Source organism: Salvia miltiorrhiza, chromosome 3, assembly GCF_028751815.1.
Source record: "Salvia miltiorrhiza cultivar Shanhuang (shh) chromosome 3, IMPLAD_Smil_shh, whole genome shotgun sequence".
In the NCBI taxonomy this organism is placed as follows: Eukaryota; Viridiplantae; Streptophyta; class Magnoliopsida; order Lamiales; family Lamiaceae; genus Salvia; species Salvia miltiorrhiza.
This window is the reverse complement of record NC_080389.1, coordinates 5,260,489-5,284,933: the sequence shown is the minus strand read 5'-3', so window position 1 is coordinate 5,284,933 and position 24,445 is coordinate 5,260,489. Positions and strand designations below refer to the sequence as shown.

At 34.3% G+C, this 24,445-nt stretch overlaps 4 protein-coding genes across 4 annotated transcripts; 3 read left to right on the top strand and 1 right to left on the bottom strand.

Moving 5' to 3' along the window:
* Window positions 1-519: 519 nt before the first annotated feature.
* LOC131017166 (disease resistance protein RPP8-like) lies at window positions 520-7,043 on the top strand. Its single transcript, XM_057945897.1, has 4 exons — window positions 520-1,052; window positions 3,804-6,020; window positions 6,115-6,141; window positions 6,823-7,043. The coding sequence occupies exons 1-2, from the start codon at window positions 645-647 to the stop codon at window positions 6,009-6,011; spliced, it is 2,616 nt and encodes an 871-aa protein (XP_057801880.1). The 5' UTR covers window positions 520-644; the 3' UTR covers window positions 6,012-6,020; window positions 6,115-6,141; window positions 6,823-7,043.
* A 4,262-nt stretch (window positions 7,044-11,305) lies between these two features.
* Window positions 11,306-12,325, top strand: LOC131018183 (uncharacterized). Its single transcript, XM_057946904.1, has one exon. It carries the CDS (start codon window positions 11,306-11,308, stop codon window positions 12,323-12,325), a length of 1,020 nt encoding a protein of 339 aa, XP_057802887.1.
* Window positions 12,326-12,645: 320 nt separating this feature from the next.
* Window positions 12,646-14,114, top strand: LOC131017168 (uncharacterized). The gene has a single exon (XM_057945898.1). It carries the CDS (start codon window positions 12,727-12,729, stop codon window positions 14,026-14,028), a length of 1,302 nt encoding a protein of 433 aa, XP_057801881.1. The 5' UTR covers window positions 12,646-12,726; the 3' UTR covers window positions 14,029-14,114.
* A 1,669-nt stretch (window positions 14,115-15,783) lies between these two features.
* On the bottom strand, window positions 15,784-21,594 carry LOC131017165 (putative late blight resistance protein homolog R1A-10). The gene is made up of 3 exons (XM_057945896.1): window positions 20,990-21,594; window positions 16,966-19,213; window positions 15,784-16,064 (listed from the first exon to the last, which is right to left on the bottom strand). Exons 1-2 carry the CDS (start codon window positions 21,401-21,403, stop codon window positions 16,979-16,981), a joined length of 2,649 nt encoding a protein of 882 aa, XP_057801879.1. The 5' UTR covers window positions 21,404-21,594; the 3' UTR covers window positions 15,784-16,064; window positions 16,966-16,978.
* Between the last annotated feature and the right edge of the window lie 2,851 nt (window positions 21,595-24,445).

Here is a 24,445-nt window from a genome sequence, read left to right as displayed (position 1 = left end):
CAGATGATCACTCACTTGATTGTAGAATATAGATGAAGATTTTCAGTATGTAGATTGCAAGGAATTGATAAAATTGTGGTTTGTAGATTGAAGAATATTCTAAATATATAGTTCATTGTTAACGGTAGAAAATTTTTGGGAAAAGATTTCTGGGATTAATTTGGGCGGCTGACTGTTTGCAAAAAAGAGGAGAAGATGAAAAGATTAGGGGTGAACGGTACAATCCCATAATTATATCTACCGAATCTGATTCTGATCTGCTAAATAATCTTTAAAGTTGTTTTATTTATTTTAAAAGAGTATTAATAATTATGATATTTTGAGCCCTAATTAATTAAATGGATACAATATTCTTGGGCCCAATTAAGAACATATCAATATACAATTATATTTTTATTTAAATCTGACCTAAAATATAACATATATATTAAAGGTATATAATTTTTTTGGGGCCCTCAAAAATCATGGGCCCTGGGCGGTCGCCTATGCTCGCCCATGCCCAGGGCCGGCCCTGCAACCATGTCTATTTAACATATTACTCATCCCTCCATCCCATTCTGCGCAAACAGAAAGATACAGAGAGAGCAAACAAAGAGCGTGTTAACCACAACGTCGGAGGTTCAACCCCTCTTCTTCTGAGAGAGATGGCGGATGCTGCGACTGAGTTCCTGCTCAACAACCTGGCGGACCTAGTGAAGGAACACTACAACAAAATCAAGGACGCCAAGGGCAACATCGAGAAGCTGCAGAGGGATCTCGGCCTCTTCCAAGCCTTCCTGAGGGACACGGTGAAGAGGCGGAAAGAGGAAGATGTTGTAAAGAATATGGTGAAGGAGATTCACGATATTGTTTATGAAATCGAAGATATCATCGACGTCTACGTTACCAAGACCGTCGATACAAACCACAAGCGTTTCCTTAGATTCTTTAAGAAATCGGCCGATCTGCACAACGTCGCCACGAGGGTCGAGGGTATCAGCGGAAGGGTGGCGGACTTGAGGGCAGAAATCAAGCTCCCCAGCATCACCCAAGACGCAGATGAAAAACCTGAGGTTAGCTCTCCATGCTTTTTATCTCATCTTTGCTTATATTCACAAAAAAGAAAAAAAAAATCTTTTAAAAAAAAAATTACTTCTAGATTTCGAGCGATGATTGCTGATTGCACGTTCAATAAACAGGAAAAATAAGAGAAAGAAATGTTCTTCAACATCAAAGTCAAATAAAAAAGATTTAATGTAAATATAGAGTCATGAAGTAGTTTAAACTCTTTAATAATGCTGATTTAATTTTTTTTCATATTTTTACTAAAATTAATGGCATGGCTGATTTTGTTTTTAGTCTCTTTTTTTATTATTAACATTTCACATTTCGAAAATAAAATGGGTATTTGGACAAATTTTATTCACAATTAATTTCTCATGATATTTTGAATGTTGCAATATGATGGCTCCAAGTGGTCTTAAAAGTTATTTTACAAAAGAGTTTTTAATTCATTGGCTAATAATCTGCAAACAAGTGCAACACACTTTTACTATGCAAGTTACAAAAAAAGTACTCCCTCCGATTTAAAGCCCTAATTGCACTTAAATTTTTGTCCACTAATTAAAGCTCTATTGTGCTTTTTGTATTTTTTTACTATTCTTCTTTTCCTATATTTACTACCATTTGTCACTGATGGACCCACCTTACAATAATTTTATTATTTTTATATTCTATATTTATTACACTTTATCACTAGTGGACCCACCACACAACACATTTAACACTTTAGTCAACTACTTTATCACTTTAGTCAATTATCCTTATATTTCATCCACAGCACCCTTTTCAGCTTTCTTAGTCTCTGTGCCCACCCTCAAATAGGGCTTTAATTGGTGGATGAAGGGAGTATATATTTATCATGAGAAAATGATGGATATATAAATAATTTTATCACTTAATTAATTATTAAAAAAACATGTGAAAAGAGTATAAAAATGATGAAAATATATATTTTCAAACTTTTTTTTCATTAAAGAGAACGCTACGTAACAAGTCGTCGTTTACATAAATATATCACATGGTATTGGTGTTAGATTAAATATTGACATTATTATATACTCTCTCCGTCCATCAAAAAATATCTCTTCATAATTACACAAATTTTAATATATTGATTGGATGTATTGTGAGTGGAATAAGGGTCTCACTCGCACTTTTATTGAAGTTTTAAATCGGTTAATTGTCTTTAATATTCGCACGGATTTTAATAGTTAATTATGTGTATTGTGAGTGGATTACAGGTTCCACTTTTATAATAATTTTAAATTGATTAATTTGGTTGAGTGGTGTGTCCATTATTGTAATCCATACCTATTATACAAAGAAATATGGTACATATTACGTATACACTAAATTATATATTGATGTTATCCTACCTTGATATGTATGTGTTTGAAAATTCAGTATGAATGTTAGATTTCTCAAAAAATATAGTAAAACATGTATAAATTAATAATGTTGGGACCTAAGGATTTTATTAATTTAGAGAGATATCAATATATTAATTTTTCAAGTTTATACACAATGCTTTTTTTTTTGTTCAAAAATTTTAATTTTAAATCATGTTGTAATGTGTAAAAACAAATTAGAGATAATATTTAAATTAAATAAATATTTTGTATGTATTAATTAATTGTGGTTGATATTAGTGGAGATCATAACGAGGATGATTCAATACTAGGTTCATATTTTAAAGTTACCATAATATTCATAATTTAATATTTTAAGAATTATTAGTTTATAATATGACATGACCTATATATTTGTGAAGGGTTCTCTAAAAATTAGTATTATTTTATAATTTTTTGAAAAAAAATGAGTCTTGCTTTTAAGATAATGAGAAAATAGGTTACCGGTTAGGTTGGGTAGATGAACTTATATTTTGAGAGCTTATAACCTCTTAAAGCTTATTTTTTTTACAACTAATTAGCTATTTAGGAGCTTATTTTGTCAAACACTTTGAAAAAGCCTATAAGATCCTAAATAGTTGTTTTAAAACCAGACACTTTCTAAATTCCTCATTCTGGAACCATACGATGGTGAAGTGATTAATTATTTTTGTAACCAATTGTCTTAAGTTTCAATCCCACCTTGGGTATCACAACCCGGCGGACAAAATTCAAGAATTCATATTTTTTTCGCACCAGTCTTCTTCTTTTAAGATCCATTCAATGCCGAAGAAGATTCTTCTTCTTCTTCTTCTTTAGATCCATTCAATGCGGAAGATTCTTCTTAATTCTTCTTCTTCTTCTTTTAAGATCCATTCACTGCCGAAGATTCTTCTGCTTTTAAGATCCATTCAATGCTGAGCAATCTTCTTCTTCTAAGATATCCATTCAATGTCTGAATCATCATCATCATCGTCATCTTCTTCTTCGTCTTCTTCTTCTAAAATCCATTCAACATGGAACCACCATCATAACAAACATAACAACTCCTCCTACTCCTCTTGCTCTTCTTCTTGAAAAATTTTGCTTAGAGGCTCAAAGCACGAATCAACATATAATATTCATTCCCCAACTTTTGTTCGTCTCATAAATCTTAGGAGCTGATGGTCAGCACCGCGTGCACAAGCACAATGGTATGCATCGTTGGGATTTTAGCCTTTTAGGTTCTTGCACTAGAATTTCACGTTTGGCCAAGGAATTAATCGTGCCATATATATTATATTTGAACTTTAAGGAGATTGAGTCTTAGACGTTCTTGTACTTTCTTCCGATATCTCTTTGAATGCGTGCCCTGAAATCAAACTTTTCAATCAGCCTCGGCCACCAAGATTGAAAGATGTGGTTGGCTTCGAAGATGTGATGAAAGATCTCAAAGATCGCTTGATGGAAGACACCAACTATTTTGATGTGATTTCTCTGATTGGTATGTTTGGGCTGGGCAAGACAACGCTGGCATGGAAGGTTTATAATGATCCAGATATCAGCTTCAAGTTCACCACTCGTATATGGCTTACTGTCTCGCAAAAGTTCACACAGAGAGAATTATTTCTAAACATTCTCAAACATTTAAATGGGACTGTAGACGAGAGAACACTTTCCAGAGAGGTCCACGAATTAGCTGAGATAGTCACTGAGTATCTCAGAAGAGGAAGGTTCCTGATCGTCATCGACGATGTATGGACGGCTGAAGATTGGAGAAAACTCAGCGAGGCTCTGCCATCTGACAATGCAAGTGGTAAAGTCCTCATCACCAGTCGTCATGAGGAAGTGGGGAAGGATGCTAGTAAGCCCAGACGTCACTACAATTTGCGTAACTTTAGATTCGAAGAAAGCTGGGAGCTCTTCCGGTTGGAGGCCCTCGGCACGCTGGTGTGCCCAACTGATTTGGTAGATGTGGGAAAAATTATCGCAGAGAATTGTGATGGACTGCCGCTTGCGATAGTAGTCATAGGAGGCATCCTTGCCAAGTCTGCAAGCACAAACATATACACAAAAAAGAAAGAGTGGGAGAAAGTGTCCAAAGACGTGATCTCATATCTCTCTGAGAAAGACCAATCACGACGGATGCAGAAATTCATATCTTTGAGTTATGACAATTTACCTTACCACTTGCGCGCGTGCTTTCTCTATCTGGGGTTGTTCCCAGAAGACTATGAAATTCCTGTGTCGAGATTGATCCGCATGTGGATTGCAGAAGGATTCATACCACAAAAAGTTGACACCTTGGAGGAAACTGGAGAAGGGTATTTGCAGGATCTCATCAGCAGAAACTTAGTGAAGAGTGTCAAGTTTAAACCTGATGGTAAGGTTAAAACTTGCCAGATTCATGATACCTTGCGCGATTTCTGCCGCACTGAAGCTGAAGCTGAGAATTTCCTACAGGAAATCAAGTACCAGAGCGAAGGAGAGTTTGTACCTTCAGTTTCCCAGATTAAAACATTCCGCCGTCTTTCTATTCATTCCAATTGCTTGGAGTTTATCCAATCCAAACCTTTTGGCCCTCGTGTCCGCTCATTTGTTTGTTTCTCGAAAGATAAATGTGTGGTGTCGGCTGAAAACAGTACAAAAATCACTGCCGCCTTCACACTGTTGAGAGTTTTAGATGTTCTACCTTTCAAATACGACACCATTGATAGTGACCTCTACAAATTGATTCATATGAGGTACATTGCCTTGTCTTTCAAGTTGTCAATTCTTCCTTCAGACTTCAACCAGCTTTCAAACATACAAACTCTCATCATCGCCACCGAATCCGATACCCTTGATGTGAAAGCCGATATATGGAAGATGAAACACTTGAGGCATTTTAAGACGAACGCCTCCGCTACCCTCAAGCCACCTAAAAGTGAGAAAGATTGTGCACACGAGCTTCAAACACTCGGCTTAATCTCGGTGGAGAGTTGCACGGAGGAACTTCCTAAACGGGCGCCCAATTTGAAGAAATTGGGCATCCGTGGGAAGCTATCCCTGCTGTTCGAAACAAGGAATGTATCTTTTGATAATTTGGGGTGCATGAAACATCTTGGAAAGATGAAGCTAGTAAACGATGCAACACAAGAAGCAGAGCGACTGCATTGCCTTCCTAGATATGATCGGTTCCCATCCGGACTTACCAGCCTCACTCTATGTGCCACTTCCCTCAGTTGGGACCATATCTCTACCCTTGGATCGCTCAAGAAAATCGAGGTGCTCAAGCTAAAAAATCGTGCATTTACGGGTGACATCTGGAAGGTAGAAGAAGATGGAGGTTTCCCCACTCTTCAGTTTCTGCACATTGAAGAGACGGATTTGGTGTTTTGGAAGGCCTCGTCCCGTAACTTCCCCAAGCTCAGAAGCCTTGTGCTCAAGAACTGCGACAAGCTCCGTGAAATTCCAATTGAGCTTGCTGACATACCAAGCCTCCAAATGTTGGAGTTGTCTACTTGCATACTGGCGAACAAATTTGGCAAGATGATTGCGGCTGCAAAGACAAAGACGAAGGACTCTGAGTTCAAGCTCGCCATCTACCCTCCTGTTGAGTGATCATGCTTGGTAACTTATCTTTCAAATGCTTACTTTTACATAATCTCTCAGTTATTTCATGTTAATTTTAATTAACGTTATTAATCTCACTTGTCTTTTGCAGTGTCTCACATTTCAAGCTTCTTATCAGGTACACTTTTGCTACTCTTAGATCATCTTCTATATCATATGAAAATTTTCTTCTTTCCATATTTGGAAGCTGTAATTGATCAATATATCTTTTTAGAGTTGTAATCTTTTCTATCAGCATGAATTTCATTTGTATACTGAGGAAAACTTAGATGAATTTCTTTGCTGTCCAAACTTTTTCGTTTTCATTTGCAACCTAAACTTTTAGCTAAAGATAAGTACTTTAATTGTCGTATAACTTTTTTTTTAATTAATTTTCTTCTTGTTTCTTTTGCTAAAAAATCATGATGGTTACTATTGTTGTTTTAATGGTTGATCGATAGTTGAATTTGGTTTATTCTAGTTTACACACTGAGCTTGGCCTATATGTGGTGATGAACGTGTATGCATGAGATGCAAACTAGTAATCACTTTTAAAAGAATCATACTAATTAAACAGACTAGTTTATACATGTTCAATTCATATTTTGGCCAGAATCACGAGCTAAAGTTGAAAAGTTCTTGTTGTAACTATCAACAAAACAAAAGGTTCAAGTCGCATAGTTGTTTGGGTGGTAAAATATTGTTTCTTCTTGCTAAAGTCTCAATTGTTTTGATTGTGAAATTAAGTTATGATCATATACCTGTGTTTGTGCTTTAGCTTAGAGATTCGAACTACAACTCATGATGTTTACAATTGCAGAGGTGTATGGCTGGTGCTGTGTGGCTTGCTTGAATAACTGCTGCACTTCAATTTGTTCTTCTCATTTATGCTTTGTTATGTTGAACTATTTCCTTTCTTCAAATAACCCAGCTTCGTGCGTTTGGATTAGAATAAACAGCATTTGATTCGGTTTTTTATGTTGAACTAGCAAGACACTGTGTAGTTAATGTGTTGAATGATCATTTGTTTATTTCGCAGTATGAGGATTAGATTAGATAATTTATTTTACATCTTAATTCGTTTTGTCATTGATGAGGTGGTGAAAAAACAAAAAGATTGATTACATATTATATTAGATATATATCAAATAGATTTATATTTTTTTATAAATATATAATATAATTTATAAAATTAATCGTAAAATAAAATATGTAATAGGGGTAAAATATGTCATTCACATGTTGTGGCCAATGCACTTTTTCTATTGTAGATAGATATATATAGATCAGATCGGATCCCCTATCCTCAATGTCGTGTCCCACTCCATGTCCCAGCCCAATATTGATGAGTTGAATTATTAATTGATTATCAACATATTTTGTTTAATTAAAAGGGGCTCACTTCTTATGGTCAAAACGACATAGTATTAGGCTGGCTGGGACATGGAGTGGGACATGGCATTGGGGACAGGGGATCCGATCTGGATATAGATTGTTGATATTCTATGCTAATTTTCTTGTACTAATCACTTGCATCCTCCATGACGATGAAGCACAATCTATTGGTAAGACGCTTCTCTTCTAATTAATAAGTCGGGGGTTCAAGTCACCTAGAAGGTTAGAGTGTGAGTATATTTTTCTTTTCTTTGAATGTAACAAAAAAAAACACTTGCATCGTCCATTTTTCAAGGAATAAAAATTATTAAATATCCATATCATAGTTAAAATAAAGAGCCGCCCCAAGTTGACCCCTAATAGGGGTAAAATAGGTCATTCACATGTTGTGGCCAATGCACTTTTTCTATTAGTATAGATAGATATATATAGATAAGATCAGATTCCCTGTCCCCAATGCCGTGTCCCACTCCATGTCCCAGCCTAATATTGATGAGTTGAATTATTAATTGATTTAAAATGTAATTGCATCAAAAAAAAAATTATTAATTGATTATCAGCATATTTTGTTTAATTAAAAGGGGCACGCAGTGGTACACACAAAATAATTATAAAATAGATAAATTAAGAGTGGTACACACAAAATAGTGAGACAGAGATAATCCCATCTGATGGTTAAGAGGGGTATTTTAATAAGATACAGTGACAAGCTGAAAAATAATAAATTCATAATTCATTCAATTTGAGTACAAATATATTATTGTAAATCTTCATAATTTAAAGACTGAAAATAATTTTTATTTTATAAATTAAAAATAGTTTTTATTTAAACCAAATCTTGTACATATATTATTTGTGAGAGGTGCGAGTTCTATTTATAACAAATTAAAATTGACTCTAAAAAGTGAAATTATAAAAGGAAAACGAAACAAGATAAAATAGCCAAAGGGGTGTAATCATCGGACCCTTTATTGTGAGTAAATGAGTACCATCTTCATCCGTTACACATTCATTTTAAGAATTAAACGTATATGAAAAAGTATGTGAGGTAAAAATCTTAAAAAACATAGTAAGATAAAGGGATATTTGCCGTAAAATACACGAACTTTTAACAAATTCTGATTTTTCCCATAACCTTTACAATTAAAAAAAAAATACTCAATTTTTCGATTTTTTTCTGATTTTTCCCATGGACATAAAATACTCTCAAATAGAAACTGATTTTTGGACTTTTAACTTAAATTTTTTGATACCTAAGCGTACATCGGCTTTATTATGGCACTTTTATTATCTCCTACGCTTATGTATCAAAAATATAAGTCAAAAGCCCTAAAATCAACTTCTATTTGAGAGTGTTTTATGCCCGTGGGAAAAATCAGAAAAAATCGAAAGATTGTGTATTTTTTCTCAAATTTTAAAGATTATGGGAAAAATCAGAATTTGTTGAAAGTTCGTGTATTTTACGTCAAGAAACTTGGAGCTAACCAGCTGAGAAGTCGAGCCAAGTGCACTCCTTACTATATTGCAGTTAACCTGCCTGCATAGTGCATACCATGGATTTCATCTAAACAAAAATGCACCGAGCATTCCCTATAATTTGACATAAATCTCATAGAAAACCTGACTTCAAGAATTACCACGTCGCGAAGTCGAACATTTTGGGCTTTTAGCCATTACACAATCTTCTTCAGAGCCCTAAGTAGTAAGTAATCAATGGAGTGATCTAAATTCAATCATGATCGATGGTTAAAACTGCAATTTCACCTATGATTCAGGTTAATCCAAGGATAAACAAATCAGAAAATAGATTCTAAAATTCATATATGTCTTGTAGAGGTATCGAATTCTACCTTTGACAAACAATCTTAGTGCCCAAAAATATATTCTAAGGGTGTGTTTACTTTGATAGAAAATGTTAGAAAAAATATATTTTTCATCATTTTCACATGTTTCCTATGATAGATAATTTTCTTCGGTCAGGCTGGAAAATTTATTCGGGCAGTCCTTTTTCACTCATTTTCTCACAAATGTTGGATAATATTATCCTATTGGGAGGGTGTGAAAATATTTTCCAACATTTCAATTTGTTTATCCATCTATTTCTAACAAAGTAAACACATGATAAAAAAAGAAAAAAAAAAAGGTAATATTATCTCACCATTTCTTATCCATCCTTTTCAAATGAAAAATTTACTACCAAAGTAAACACACCCTAAAAAGAATAGTTTTAGGAAAAATTTAACTCAAAAAAATATACAATTCGAAACAATCTAACTAAAAAAGGAAAAAAAAAAATCTAACGAAAAAAGAAAAAAAAATGGTGGACCAGAACACCGCGCGCGAATTCGAACAAAAATAAAATCAACCGAGCTCTTTCACGAAATTGAGAGCAAGACGCAACTCGCCGGCGGCGCCGCCTCCAATCCTGGCGCCGGCGAGTCGGTAACCCCAACCTTGAACTATATCACCGAGCCGCAGCTGATTGTTTTTAAGAAAATCGAGCCAATCCCTGGCAAGAACATATTTTTCTCCTCGTGCCCAAATTGCCAGATTGAGTCCATAGTCTTGGCCTTTGGAATCGGTAGCACTAATCGGCAGAAAATCTTGGTTGCCCTTACCCACCTTGGCCTTTTCTTCTTGATTGAGAGAGGCCATCAGAATTTGGATCTGTGCCGGGGTGAGAGTCAAATCCATGCTAACGTCGGTCTCTTCAAGAACCTTAATCTCGAACAATAGCTTGGGGAATCGGGATCATCCATGATCTTGGGGTGGATTTGTAAGAGCCTCCTTGATTTCTTTAGAAAGATGAAAACTGTTCTTTTTTGTTAGTTTTTTAGTTAGATTTTTTCTTTTTGACTTAGATTGTTTCTTTTTTTGAACTAGTTTTGCTCCCGTGTGATGCACGGTAATAGTTATTTAACTAAACTATTAAAAAGTATAAGTAATTTATAATTTTGAAGTTGAATGTTTTTTTATATTATACAATTATAATAAAATTAGCAATATTTCATAATTTTTTTTAGAGAATGTAATATTTTCATAACTTAAAAGATAACATTAATAAGTTTTTTAACTTATACATAACATAGATCCCACTAATATTATAATTGTTCAAATAAAGATGACTTTTATAGTTGTATGTGCGTCAAATCAATGATCAATATGTTAATTAACAACATATTTTTATCAACGATCATTATTAGCTAGTTAAAATATCCACAAAAAATATCCATATATTTTTTATTTAAGGTTTCTACTAAAGAAAAATAATTCTAAAACTTATTTTTTTTATGCATATTAGCAAAAAATATTTTCTAGAACTTTTAATGGATAATTTTTATTCATTAAGAAAATAAGTCTATTTAATTGAGATAGATATATAGGGTATATTTTATCAACGCGGATGAAGACAATAGAGATTTGAAGAAGTTGGATGATTGTTTTGAGTACGGGTGAGAAAACTCAAACCGAACCCGCTAAATCGATCCGAACCGACGGGTTCGGTCCAGACCCAATATGTATAGGCGGTCCAATCAAAGTCTATTTCTTAGACCACTCACATCGGTGACACTCACATGAGTGTCACCACAAAAGACAAACAAATGTATTTACAAAATTAAATGGAAATTGGAGCAATTAACGTGACTTTGGGCGGTTCACCGCCTTTGAGGCGTGAGAAAGTCATGCATATGTGGCACCCTTTCATTGGGTTCCACTTAATTAAATATATAGTTTTAAATACTATTTTTTAATAATTTATTGTAATATAAAAAAATTAAAAATTAGGAAAAAAATTCTATATATAGACTTCCAATTTTTTTCATCAACACCACTTCAGTATCCCTATTTTCTCATCAATCTTTCAATAGCCTTATTTTCTATCTTCATTTTTTCTTCATTTTGAAGCCATGGATCCAAACGACCCCAATTATTATTCAAATTTTGGATCTTTTTTTCACCCTCAAAATTTTTCAAATCCAGAAGATGTTCAAAATTCTCAGTATTACGAGAATTCTCAATTTTCTCCACACCTCAACCAAATTTCTACCCCTCACGAACATCCCATTTCACAAAATATCTCTCGGAATTTATTTCAAGATGTCGAACACCCAAAGAAAAATCAGAAAGCTGCAAAAAATGTAGCTTGGTGCGTGAAAGAAGATGTAGCGCTTATGTCTTCTTGGATCTGCGTTAGCGAAGATAAGCAAAAAGGAAAAAATCAAAGAGGGGCGACGATGTGGGAACGTGTGCAGAATATGTATCATGAAGCTCAAAAAGAAAATCCAGATGAGATCGGCCCAAGGAATATCGAATCAATGAAAGGTCGTTTTAAACGACTTAATGAAAATGCAAACAAGTGGATTGCTGCTTGCAAAGAAGCAAATGCTAGAAAAAGAAGTGGAATGAGCCAGAAAGATATAGAGATGGAAGCTCACTCAATTTATGAAGCAGGTGGCAGTAAATTCCAAGACTTGGTTGTTTTCAATGATGTTATGAGTAAACATCCGAAGTGGAACTTAGCAATCAATGAAGTTGGTGATGATCAAGAAAGTGGTGGCAGCACAAAAAGGTCTAAGACTTCTGAAGATGGTGATTACTTTATCCCGTCCAATCCAGAAACTCCAACTACTGGCGGATCTACTATGTCTCGTCCTACAGGTAGAGATAAAGCTAAAAGGAAAGGAAAAGGTAAGGCAATGGCATCTGAATCAAATGAAATGTATGAAGAAATTCGTGCATTGAGACTTAGTAGAGATCATGAAAATGAGTTAATGACTGCTAAAATTGAATTGGAACGTGAAAAGCTTAAAATGAATTCTCTGAAGATGGAAAAGAAAATGTTGGTCGCATTGTTGGCGAAGGACCATTTGTCTGCAGAAGAGGAAGAGATGAAAAGCCACCTCATTGCTATTTTATTTCCGAAGTAGTTTTGCAATTATGTAATTTTAATTTATGTTTCAATGGTGTGATTTTAATTTATGTTATTTCAATTCTGCATTGCTCTATGTAATTTGTTTGAATTTTCAATCCAACTGTTGAACATGCAAGTGTCTCTGACACTCTTCACGTGATCATAATTTTCAATCACACATTTTATGACACTTCACATGCACACTTTAATCTCTGCAATTCACATGCACACTTTAATGTCTATCATTCACATGCACTGGAGATAATTGTCCTGCCATTTCACATGTGAGTGTCTCAATAATGACAAATTAATGGTTCACATGCAGATGTCAAACAACTTACAGTAAATTTTATCACTGCATTTATTTTTCTATATAACATACCTCATATCCAGTACCTAACTCATTCTAAAGCCAAAATGTCTTCTTCATCTTCATCTTCAGATGAATGGGAAGAACGACGTTATCAACAAAATCGTCAAATTGATCGCATTATTGACGATATGCTCATAAACAATCCCAATCTTATTTTAGGAACTTCTTCTTCCACCACTAAAAAAAGGTATTGTGATAGGGAACGTGAAGTTGGTGAGCAACGTTTGATGAGTGATTATTTTGTCCCTAATCCAACGTATACTCCGGAGCTCTTCCGGCGTAGATTTCGCATGCAAAAATCATTGTTCCTTCGTATAGTAGATGCTGTTACTGCTAACGACGAATATTTTCAACAGAGACCCGATTGCACTGGTAGGCAAGGCCTTTCACCACTACAAAAATGCACTGGAGCTATGAGGGTGTTGGCTTATGGAACCGCAACCGATGTCGTTGATGAATACTTACGAATGAGTTCAACAGTCACGAGGGATGCTGTCATTCATTTCGTAGAAGGTATCATTTCTTGCTTTGGTGACACATACCTTAGAAGGCCCAATCAACAAGATTTGCAAAGGCTACTCTATGTTGGAGAACAACGTGGTTTCCCCCGCATGATTGGAAGTATTGATTGCATGCATTGGGAATGGAAGAACTGTCCTACTGCTTGGGCTGGTCAATATGCAGGAAGAAGTGGAAAACCAACAATCATTTTGGAAGCCGTTGCATCATATGATTTATGGATATGGCATGCGTTCTTTGGAACTCCAGGTTCGTGCAATGATATCAATGTACTTCATCGATCTCCCGTTTTTAGTGATATTTTAAAAGGTAGAGCACCTAATATAAGTTATGTGGTCAATGGTCGTCAAAATGATAGAGCTTATTATCTCACTGATGGAATATATCCCTCTTGGGCTGCATTTGTTAAGACAATTTCAAGTCCAGTGCTCCGAAAGCACAAGTTGTTCGCTCAACACCAAGAGGTTGTAAGAAAAGATGTCGAGAGAGCCTTCGGAGTTCTACAAGCTCGATTTGCATTTATTCGACGTCCTTGTCTCATTTGGGATAGGATTTTGATGGGAAAAATTATGATGGCTTGTATCATCATGCACAATATGATAGTGGAAGATGAACGAGACACATACCAAAACTATTATGATCCCACAGAATTTTTGATGGATTTACCTGCAGATGAAGATGTATCTATTCACTACTCAACTGACAGAATTGCAAGTTTGTCTAATTACATGATCAACAGGGATCGACTTCGCAATCGCGAAGCTCACAAAGCTCTTCAGAAGGACTTAATTGAGCATATATGGGCAAAATTCGACACGACTAATTGAATATGTAATTTGCGTTTATTGTACTTGTAATTTTAATTTCCTATATGTATTTGTAATTTATTTTATGTATTTTTAATTTTGTTTTACTCGTGTAATTTTTGTTGTATGATCAAGTAAATTTTTTTTTTAATTTTTTTTTTCACTATTATTTTAATTTTTAAAATATATTTAAAAATTATTGTGACTAATATAAGAATAAAAATAAAACAAAATAAAAAAGATAAAGGTCATGTGAGTGTCACTAATGGGAGTAGATTTAAGATAAAGGTTGGGTTGTGTATGTGGAAGAGAGAGAAATGAATATTTTAATTGAAGGTTGGGTTGAGGGAAAGTCACTGATGGGGATAGTCTTAGGACCAAGAAGTTTCCGGGTCTGAACCCGCTCGAACCAACCGAACCCGAACCGACCCATACATTTTATAAATAATAATTTAATTTATATATTTATAATAATATTAATAAATATATTAATTTTCACTTAAATTCTAAACTTCTAATCTAATAGTGTAGAATGAATTAATAATCCAAATAATTTAATGTATGCTTCATAATTTAACGTGATAGTCAACCAAGTAAAATTTGTTTGAGCACAGTTGTTCCAAGTTGGTTAGTTATTTGGAATGGTGCATGCAATAATTTATGTAATCTAATGTGTTCGTATAGAATTTCTTTAATTTTAAATACGAAAATTAAGTGTAAAAAAAATTACATTTCGGAGGGTCGGACCTGGACCGAACCGGGACCGATGTTCGGGTTCGGTCCAGTCCCGGGCCGGTCCTCTTTAAAAATTCGGTCCGGGTCGGTCCAATTTTTAAAAAATTCGTTCCATCAAATCTGTCGGGTCGATCCGGGTCCGACCCGCTGCTCACCCCTAATTTTTTAGCACACCAAAATTTATACTATTTTTCGGTGTGAATTTATAATTCTTTTAGATAAATTTAAAATTAAAATGAATTAATTTTTTAATGAAATAAATTGAATGAAGAAAATGATATAAGATAATATAAAAGTTTAAGGTTTTTTTTTAAGAAAGTAAATGATTTTTTTTAATAATTCAACGAAAATGAAATTATTTTGAATTGACATTTTCACATTCTTGCTTTCACGCTTCATAAAGAAAATCGATCATCTTCAAAAGTTCAACTGAAATAGAATTTTATTAAAAAAACAGAAACAAAACAGAAAAACCTCGAAACCACAAGCGTAAACGAGACCCGATCCTCGTTAAAACCTATTTAAAGCAAACCCAAACGGTGTCACTTTAAAGATGAAAGAGATAAATACTAGAAGTTGGAAGGATTCGAACCCGCGACCCAAAAGTTCGAATTGTAATAACGAATTTAGTTGTATTCTAAATTTTTTAAGGGTTAAGGTGGCTAAATTTTTAAGTTTTTATTTTAGTGGACAATTTTTAAATTTACTATTCCAAAGTGGCTATTTTCAAAATTCACTCTAAAATTTAATAGGGGTGAAATAGGCAATCCACAAATTGTGACTAACGTTCTTTTTCTATTAGTATAGATCATGACAAAATGGCGTCATTTTTGTGCCACGTTAATTTCCGATCGCAGAAAAAATGAGGTGACGAATTATCTACAAATCAAAAGATGAGATGATATTTATATAACATCTTAATTGTCCCCTTCAAAAAAAAAAAAAAACCATCTTCATTGTCTTGTCTAAACTAGTGTGACATGAAACATCGTGCACTATTTGAAAATTACCATCTCGTTTTTTCCAAAAACAAGAATGAAATATCATGAAAATTAATCAGAACCCCAATGAAAATGCAATTAGATGTCACAAACAAATTATCCGATCCACGATTAGTACATGATTTGATGAATTAAACAAATGATTATTGATCAACATAACCCGTGCAATTTTTTTGGCGAGTTCAACATGATGAACAGAGTCGAGTGCAGCGTTTTTCTCCCAGCAACTAAGATTATTTAAAGAGATGCAGCAATTTGCGAGTAGAGCCAAATTAAAATGAAGCAATTGTTCAAGCAAGCTTGACAACTTTGCATGTACCCCTGCAAACATCAACATGAATTAGAAACTAGGCTAAATTTAATGGAATCTTTTACACTAAGCTTATGTTTGGTTGAATTTTTTTTGGAGTTTGAAAAGAGATTCAATTAATTAAATCCATTACATGTTGATTGGTTTGGATGAGTTCATTCATTACTCTTATTTGAAGGTAACTCAATCACCCAATTTGTTACCCCTAAAATAGAGGAGAAACAAAAGAAAGGAATCCCCTACTACTGACTGATTCTTTTTAATTTTTCAATCAAGCATTCAATAAAAGTAACAGTTTGTTATCATTTATCCCCTTTATTTGATTCTATTCCATTTCCATTCCTCTACTTGAACTAAACAAGTACTAAGAGTGTGTTGTCTTAGGTTGCAAATTTATCATTTTCTAACTAAGAGTGTGTTGTCTTAGGTTGCAAATTAATCATAAGAAAATGAGATTAAAAAAAATGGAGAAATTTGATCACATTTTAGTTGTCCCCACTTTTTTCTATTCCATATTTATCCCACTTTTTCTTTTTCCAAATTTTTACATGGAAAATTACTATTACATCATTATAATATTATCATGAATTAGAGTGAATAAGGGAAAAAAGGTTGATTGAAAATTTTTCTATCTTGACCAGAGAAAACTATCCACTTTACATAACATGTGAAAAGAGTGAAAAAAATGGTGAAATTATATGTTTTCTATCCTCTTCCATTTTAAGAGAATGCAAATTAATAACCATAAAAAACAATTACACACCCTTACTTTTAGCAACCAAGTAAACCCTCCTATGAGAAATGAAACATTTTATCAGTATTTTAACTTAGTTATATTAAAGAAGCTTAAAAGGTGAAAAGAAGAGAAAAGACAATTAACATTAGGAGTTAGCATCAGAAAGATAAATTTACCTGTCAAGATTGGTCAATCAATAGGAGGGAAAATGGAGTACTTGAACACAGAGCCTTCAGCCTGCGTCTTCTTCTTCTTCATCTTCGCCTCGTAAATCTTCTTTGCAGACTGAGCTGCAGATTTACAGACGTACAGCTCCAGCCTATGCAGGCTTTCTACTTCAGCCAGGCCAATCGGGATCACAAGAAGCTTCTCACAGTTCTTGAGCACGAGGCCCCTAAGCCTAGGGAAATGATGGTGTGAAGCCTCCCAAAAAGTTAAATCCGTCTCTTCAATCTGCAAGAACTCAAGCCGCCGGAAACCTCCATCAGCCGCCTTCCAACTCGTCCCGACAAACGCCTTATCCTTCAGCTTGAGCACCTCGAGATTCTCCAGCAAGCCGAGGTTGGACATGAAACTCCAACTGAGGGAAGTAGCAACTAGTGTTAGGCTCTTAAGCTTAGAGGGGAATTGATATGGTTGAGGAAGGCCGCGCAGTTGGCCTTCTGATATCGGTTTAGGATGTACGTCGTTTACGAGCTTCAGCTTTTCGAGACACTTCATTTTCCCCAAACTATCAAAGGATCCAATCTTCCCTTCCAGAAGCAACGCTAGCCGCCCTCGGATGCCTAGTTTCTTCAAATTGCAAGCCCGTTCGAACAGCTCGGCCGTGCAGCTCTCAGCTGAAATCGTGCTGAGTGTTTGAAGCTCTGCGCCGTGTTTGCTATCTTTACTCGGTTTGGGCAAGTGAGCTGAGGCATTCGTCTTGAAATGCCTCAGCTGGCTTAGTTTCCATATATCCGCTTTCACCTCAAGGGTGCGAGACGTCGTGTCGACTATCAGCGTCTGCGTGTTCCAAAGCAGGCCGAATTTCGAAGGAAGAGTCGACAGATCCAACGACATGGAGATGTACCTCGCGTGGATCAACTGGTACATTTGGCTGCTGATTTTGGTGAGCCTCATTGGTTTCACTTCCAAAACTCTGAGCAATTTGAAAGCAGAGAGGAGGTGCGGAATGTCCTCCGCCGGCAAGGTGAATTCGTCTTTCGAGAAGCAAACAAACGTGCGAACGCGATGACCTAAGGGTTTTTGAGAGATGAACTTCAAGCAGTTGAAATGAATAGACAGACGACGATACTTGTGTAAGTCGGAAACCGGAGGCGCAAAGCCTCCGTTGTTCGACTTGATCTCCTGGAGAAAATTCTCATTCTCATTTCCAGCTTCATTCCTGCAGAAATCGCGTAACGCATCATGAATACAACATGTTTTAACCTTACCATTAGGTTTAATCTTCTCAATAGTGACCAAGTTTCTATTGATAAGATCCTCCAAATACATCTCCCCACATTCCTCCAAGCTGAGATCATTGTTCTGTTGTATAAATCCTTCTCCAATCCACATTCGGATCAATCTCGACACTGGAATCTTGTAATCTTCAGGAAACACCCCCAAATACAGAAAGCATGCGCGTAAATGGTAAGGCAACCTATCATAACTCAAAGATATAAATTTCTTCATGCGATCAGCCGGATCTTTCTCATTAAGATACGTGCTTACACGTGTGGAAACATTTTCCCACGCCTTTCTCGTTTCACTAAGATCCGAGGCTGAAAATTTTGCAGCAAGGATGCCCCCAATAACTACTATTGCAAGAGGAAGTCCATCACAATCTCTTGCAATCAATTGCCCAATATGTTGTAACTCGGAAGGGCAGTCTAGCTTGCGGAGGGCCTCCAGCTGGAGAAGCTCCCAACTTTCGTCTTGATTAAAGAAACGCAGCTTCTTGGCAGGTCTCGGGCAGCTAGCATACGTGCCAACATCTTCAATACGGCTCGTGATCAAGATTTTACCCTTGTGATTGTTCTCTGGCATAGCAACACGGAGTCTGTCCCAATCAGCTCGATTCCAGACATCATCCAGGACGATGAAGAAACTTGCTGTGTCGAGATAGCCAGCAACTATTCGGGCTATCTCCATGTCGGCTTTCTGGCGTAGATCATCATTTACAGTGGTGAACTCTTTGAGAATGGCTAGGAAGATATCCTTGTCTGAGAATTCTTGAGAGATGGGAAGCCATATACGGACAGGGAACTTGTAGATGATTGCCGGATCATTGAAAATCTTCCATGCTAGCGTTGTCTTGCCTAATCCAAACATACCAATCAGAGAAACAACATCAAAATAGTCGGTTTCTTGAGTCAGGCGCGATATCAGCTCTTCTGTCACATCTGCGAATCCGACCACGTCTTTCTGTCTTGGCGGTCGAGCCTGTTTGGAAAGTTGAAATTCAGGGAATTAATGCATTGATTTACGAACACTAGAAAGAAATTACAAAAATTACTGCATTCTAACTAGTTCAAGAAAATAGTCAACTTGTAATAGGAAATTACTCTATGATGATAATTGGTTGAGTAATTGATTTAAGACAAACATCTCAATCTCCTAAAAGTGGACCTAAATAAAAGGATGTTAAAAGTTGAAACTCCAAATATTTTGTAGTAATACAGTTGATAACTACAAATTAGAATAAAAAATAGGTGTAGAATTTTGGATTTTCAAGCAATCGAAGATTTTCAAACAATAGAAGTTATCTGAACCACCAAGAGTAGATTTCGGAACACCAACTGACCCTCCTAGTTTCATGAGAAAATAAATGTCCTACTTAAAAAATTTATTATAAAATAGTATAAAATATGAATCATTTTCGGCCTAAGATTAGTTGAAATAATAAAGCAACAAAAATAATTTCAACACTTTCACATCAACGTCACATCAAAAGTTTAAATTTACCAACTTTTATAAATGTATTATGCAACAATGAACTTAGAAAAGCAAGTTCAGCATGAGTTCCACCATTTTCACTACTACCTCCGATCACAAAGACTATACAACAACGACCTTATTTGACATCCACAAAAAGTATATTATCTTCCTTTTTTAGATATGATCTCACTTTCTCTTTTTATATTTTTTACACTTACAAATATCCTTTGTATACCGAAAAATCACCTTGGCTTACACTCAATTAATTCAACCACGCTGAATCTAAATTAAGTCGCATACTTTTTGTGGACGTAATTAATAGCATATATTTTGATATTATACATAAATATTTACGTATTAAATTCAATTTATTGAACTTTTTTTAGGTATTTAAAATTGCTATTAATAAAATCACTTGCATGTATATTAAATTTTGGCACAAAAAAAAAAATACTCGTGTGTATATTTATATATCCAATACACATCCTTTCAATATAGATGAATGCGTGTTAAATAAGGTGGGATTGAAATTATAAGAAAATGAAGTTGATTGAAGATGGATTACTTAAAAAAATCAGATAAAATTCAAAAACAAAAATGGGAAAACTGAATTAAAATATGACAAAAAGTAATAAAAGCGAATTTAAAAACTTGTTTTATTGATAAAGGAGCAGATAGCATAGAGGAGAGATGAGAGATGAGAGAGATACATGTATTCGATTTTAAACTTTAAATTAGAGTAACTTTCATATTTAATTTAAACTTCATTTTTTATATAACATGTATCGAATTAAAGATTATAACAAGATTTTTAATTTAATATATACATCAAATATTTTATAATTAATTAAATTTAATAAAAAAAATTGAGAGAAAATTTAATAAAATTAGAAAAACAACAAAAACTGAAAAAAAAAAATGAAGAGAAAGAAAAAAAAAAGTAAATCTCCTTTCTCATTCTACTTGAAAAATTAATTTCAAAATATAAACTTTGAATCAATTCTACCCGTTAGATCATGAAGATTTACAGTTAATTCATCAATTTACAAAATGAATTCGTTATCCTAAAATCAGACCTACGCGCGCGGGTGAAAATTCCAACTTCTTTAAACCCATCATTTTCCACAGCGAATCCATCATATTTCATAAATTAAAGTACTCATCCTATTCTCACAATTCATAGTTGAGCTCAAGATTTCTAAAAAAAACAACGCATATATCCGCAAGAAATCAATTCGAGGATCAAACATGAAATAAAGAGGGAAAAAAAGGGGAAATTACCTCAGGTTTTCCATAATTGTCTTCATCGTGTACGCTGAGATCAGCGAAGTCAATTCTCGCCTTCTCGACCTTGGTTCTGACCTCCTCCACCTTTACCCCAATTTCGTGGAGATTGACCGAAGGCTTCCAGAATTTGAAGAAGGAGCTCGTCGCCTTCTTCTCCATGGCCTGAGTGATGAAGGCGTCGATCACATCTTCCACCTCATACACAACATCTCGAATGTTCCTCACCAGCACCTTCGTGCGCTCGTCCTTCCGCCGCTTCCTCAGCGAGTCCTTGAGGAACGCGTTGAAGAGGCGGAGATCCATCTCCAGAGTCTCGATCTGCTTCTTCGTGTCGGTGATGAGATGCGAGTGGTAGAGAAGGAGATCCTTCAGGTTGTTCAGCAGGAACTCCACTGCAGCGTCCGCCATCTCTCTCTCTCTCTCTCTCTAGATATTGTCTATGTATTTGCAGAAATTGGGAAGCAGGGATTAGACATGGGTTTTTTCATAGACAAATGATGCCACAGACTTCGAAGTTGTCTTGATTGAGGGTCTCCTTTTTTTTTCTATTATAATACTCCCTCCATCCCTCGTGTAAGATAGTAGTAGCATTCCACAATAAAACGAATTTTAAAAATATTCAATAGATAATTAGTGCATTGAATGGAGAAATAAAATTCGCTATTTTTTCAGAAAAAAATATTATAATTTGTTATAAATAATACGGATAGACGAAAATAAAAAATGTAATATATATTTTCTTATTAGACAGAGGATGTATTAAAACAAATCCTCACCAAAGATAAAAATAAAACTACTTCCTTTGTCCCATTATTATTGACTTGTTTTTTTTATTGGGAATTTGGGATGTCCCATTAATATTAGCTTGTTTTTATTTACGGTAATGATTGTACACTACAAATAATATGACCCTATACATTCTTACTCATTTTTACACTACAATCTTATCGTCTTAAATACTGGTGTCTAAAAGAAATGGGTCAATAATAATGGACTGGAGAGAGTATTATACAATGAATCCAAATTAATATTCCCTCTGTTTCTTAAGAATTTTATCATTTTTATTATTTTCATTTGTAGCATAAGATTGTATCACGTCTATTTTGGGACATGACTTCACTTTTTTGTTTTTTTAACAATAACTACTTATTTCTACTTGATCTCGCACTTAATTCAACCACAATCATTATTTGTATATGGTGAAACCTTTTCTCCACTCAATACATTATTTACGAAACATTTCTCAAAATTTGTGTCAAAATTTGTGTTGTCTCTCTAATAATACATTTTTATGGGACGGAAGAAATATTTATTATTAAAAATTGGAATATTTTTAAAAATATATATATATATACCATAACTCTTGATTAATTAACCACACGAGTATTAAAATTTGGAAAATAAATACTCCCTCCGTCCCTGAAATAAGTTCATATTTGGGGACGACACGAATTTTAAGGAAAAATGGTACTCCCTCCGATTTTTTATAAGTGTCCCCTGCCATCCAAAAACGTATACCAAGGAAACTATTAAATTTACACTTGTAACCCTATTAATTACTTAATTTTTGCATGAAAATCTATCCCTCTTTTATTTTATAAATTCAATGCATTCTATCATGAACAATCATCAATCCTCTAGTTCTTTCGTATTTCTTCATTTAAGTAGTAAATAAAAGGCCATTTTGTTGAAGAAGTCAAAAGGAATTTTACTTGATACATGCATGCATCTATTTATTTTAGTCAAATTACGAGAATGATTAAATATGATTGAGAAATATTGAATAGGGTTAAAATGGGAACAATATGACGAAAATGTTCTAAATTTTTTAAATAGGACACTTATTGAGAAACAAAAAAATGAGCTAAATGAGACACTTATAAAAAATCGGAGGGAGTAAATTGTATTGATAGTGGAGAAAAATGTGTTATAATTAGTATTGGGAGTTGTGAAAAAGTGAAAAGTAAAAATAAATAAAGTATTATTAGTGGTGGGGTAGTTGTCCAAAAATGGAAAAAAAGAAAGATGAACTTATTTGGGGGACGTCACAAAAAGAAAGAAGAGAAACTTATTTAAGGGACGGAGGAAGTATAAAAATAATTGTAAACCTTCATTTGATTAGTAAACTCAAATTAATTATCTTAACTTTATACTAAGATATAATAAATTAAATTGAAGAGAAGAATGATTAAAAATTGGAGTATTTATTAATTTTCTAGTTAGAGTTATTTTTTAATTAATCTTTAATTTCTTAGTTAGAGTTTAGTACTCTTTAAAAATAATTACTAAAATTTCATTAAATTTTAATTAGCAAATTGGTAAGATATTTATTTTCTAACAATTTGATCCAGGGTTCGAATTATTACATAATTAAAATGTTAATCCATTATAGATCCTTATTTTAAAAGGATTAAAGAAAAAAAAAAGTCATATAGCTATCCGAGGAGGAGTGCAGCTCCAATTGTAATTATTATACCATGTGTGAGGCATTTTATTTGAGAATGATTAAGCAAAAAAAGTTCCAAAAAAGAGATTATTTGTATATTGACGTAACAAAACATGAAAACATACACATGTAATGACCATATCAATTATAACAGGCAATATAGTGGACGGATATGTGATATGATATTCAATGGCAAGTTGTTAAATGTTAATTTTACATAATCAAATTAGTGTATAGTTGATTGTCTTTCATGCCAACCACCACATTAAAAAACTAATACCCTATTTTTTATTATTGTTGATAATCCAATAAAAAAATAGGTCAATAGCATGAGACAAAAGGGGTAATTATTTAAATTCATCATAGCATGTGAATATGTACCTTATCGCTGCACGTCATTTATTGGTAGACTCAGATTGAATGCCAAATTTATTGGTTAGGTATGTTTGGAGAGTTAATCTTGACACCTTTCTAAATATAGTAACAATTACTCCCTCCGTCCGCCAAAAGTATGGCACAATTACTATATTTGGCGTCCGCAAAAAGTATTCCACTTTCCTTTTTAAGTCATGGTCCCACCATCCACCTTTATATTTTATCCTTACAAACACTCTTTATTTACAAAAAACCCACCCCAAATTCAATCTCCACCACACATCTCAAAAAGTGGTGGGACCCTTTCTCCACTACATCAACATCATCACCAATTTTATTAATCTCCGTGCCCAGCCAAAGTGCCATACTTTTGGCGGACGGAGGGAGTATTATTTTCTCTATTTTACTTTATCACATTCTTTCTTCTACTTTATCATTTTATTACTTTTTTTCTCCTACTTTATCACCTTCCATCTCCTAATTTATCACTTTTATACTTTATTACCTACACACTTAAAACACTAATCTACAACTCCTTAATTTCCGTGCCGAAACCAAACGTGTCAAGATTCATGGGACGACGGAAGTATTATATATTGTATATGCATATGCATACGAAAGTCCCTTTT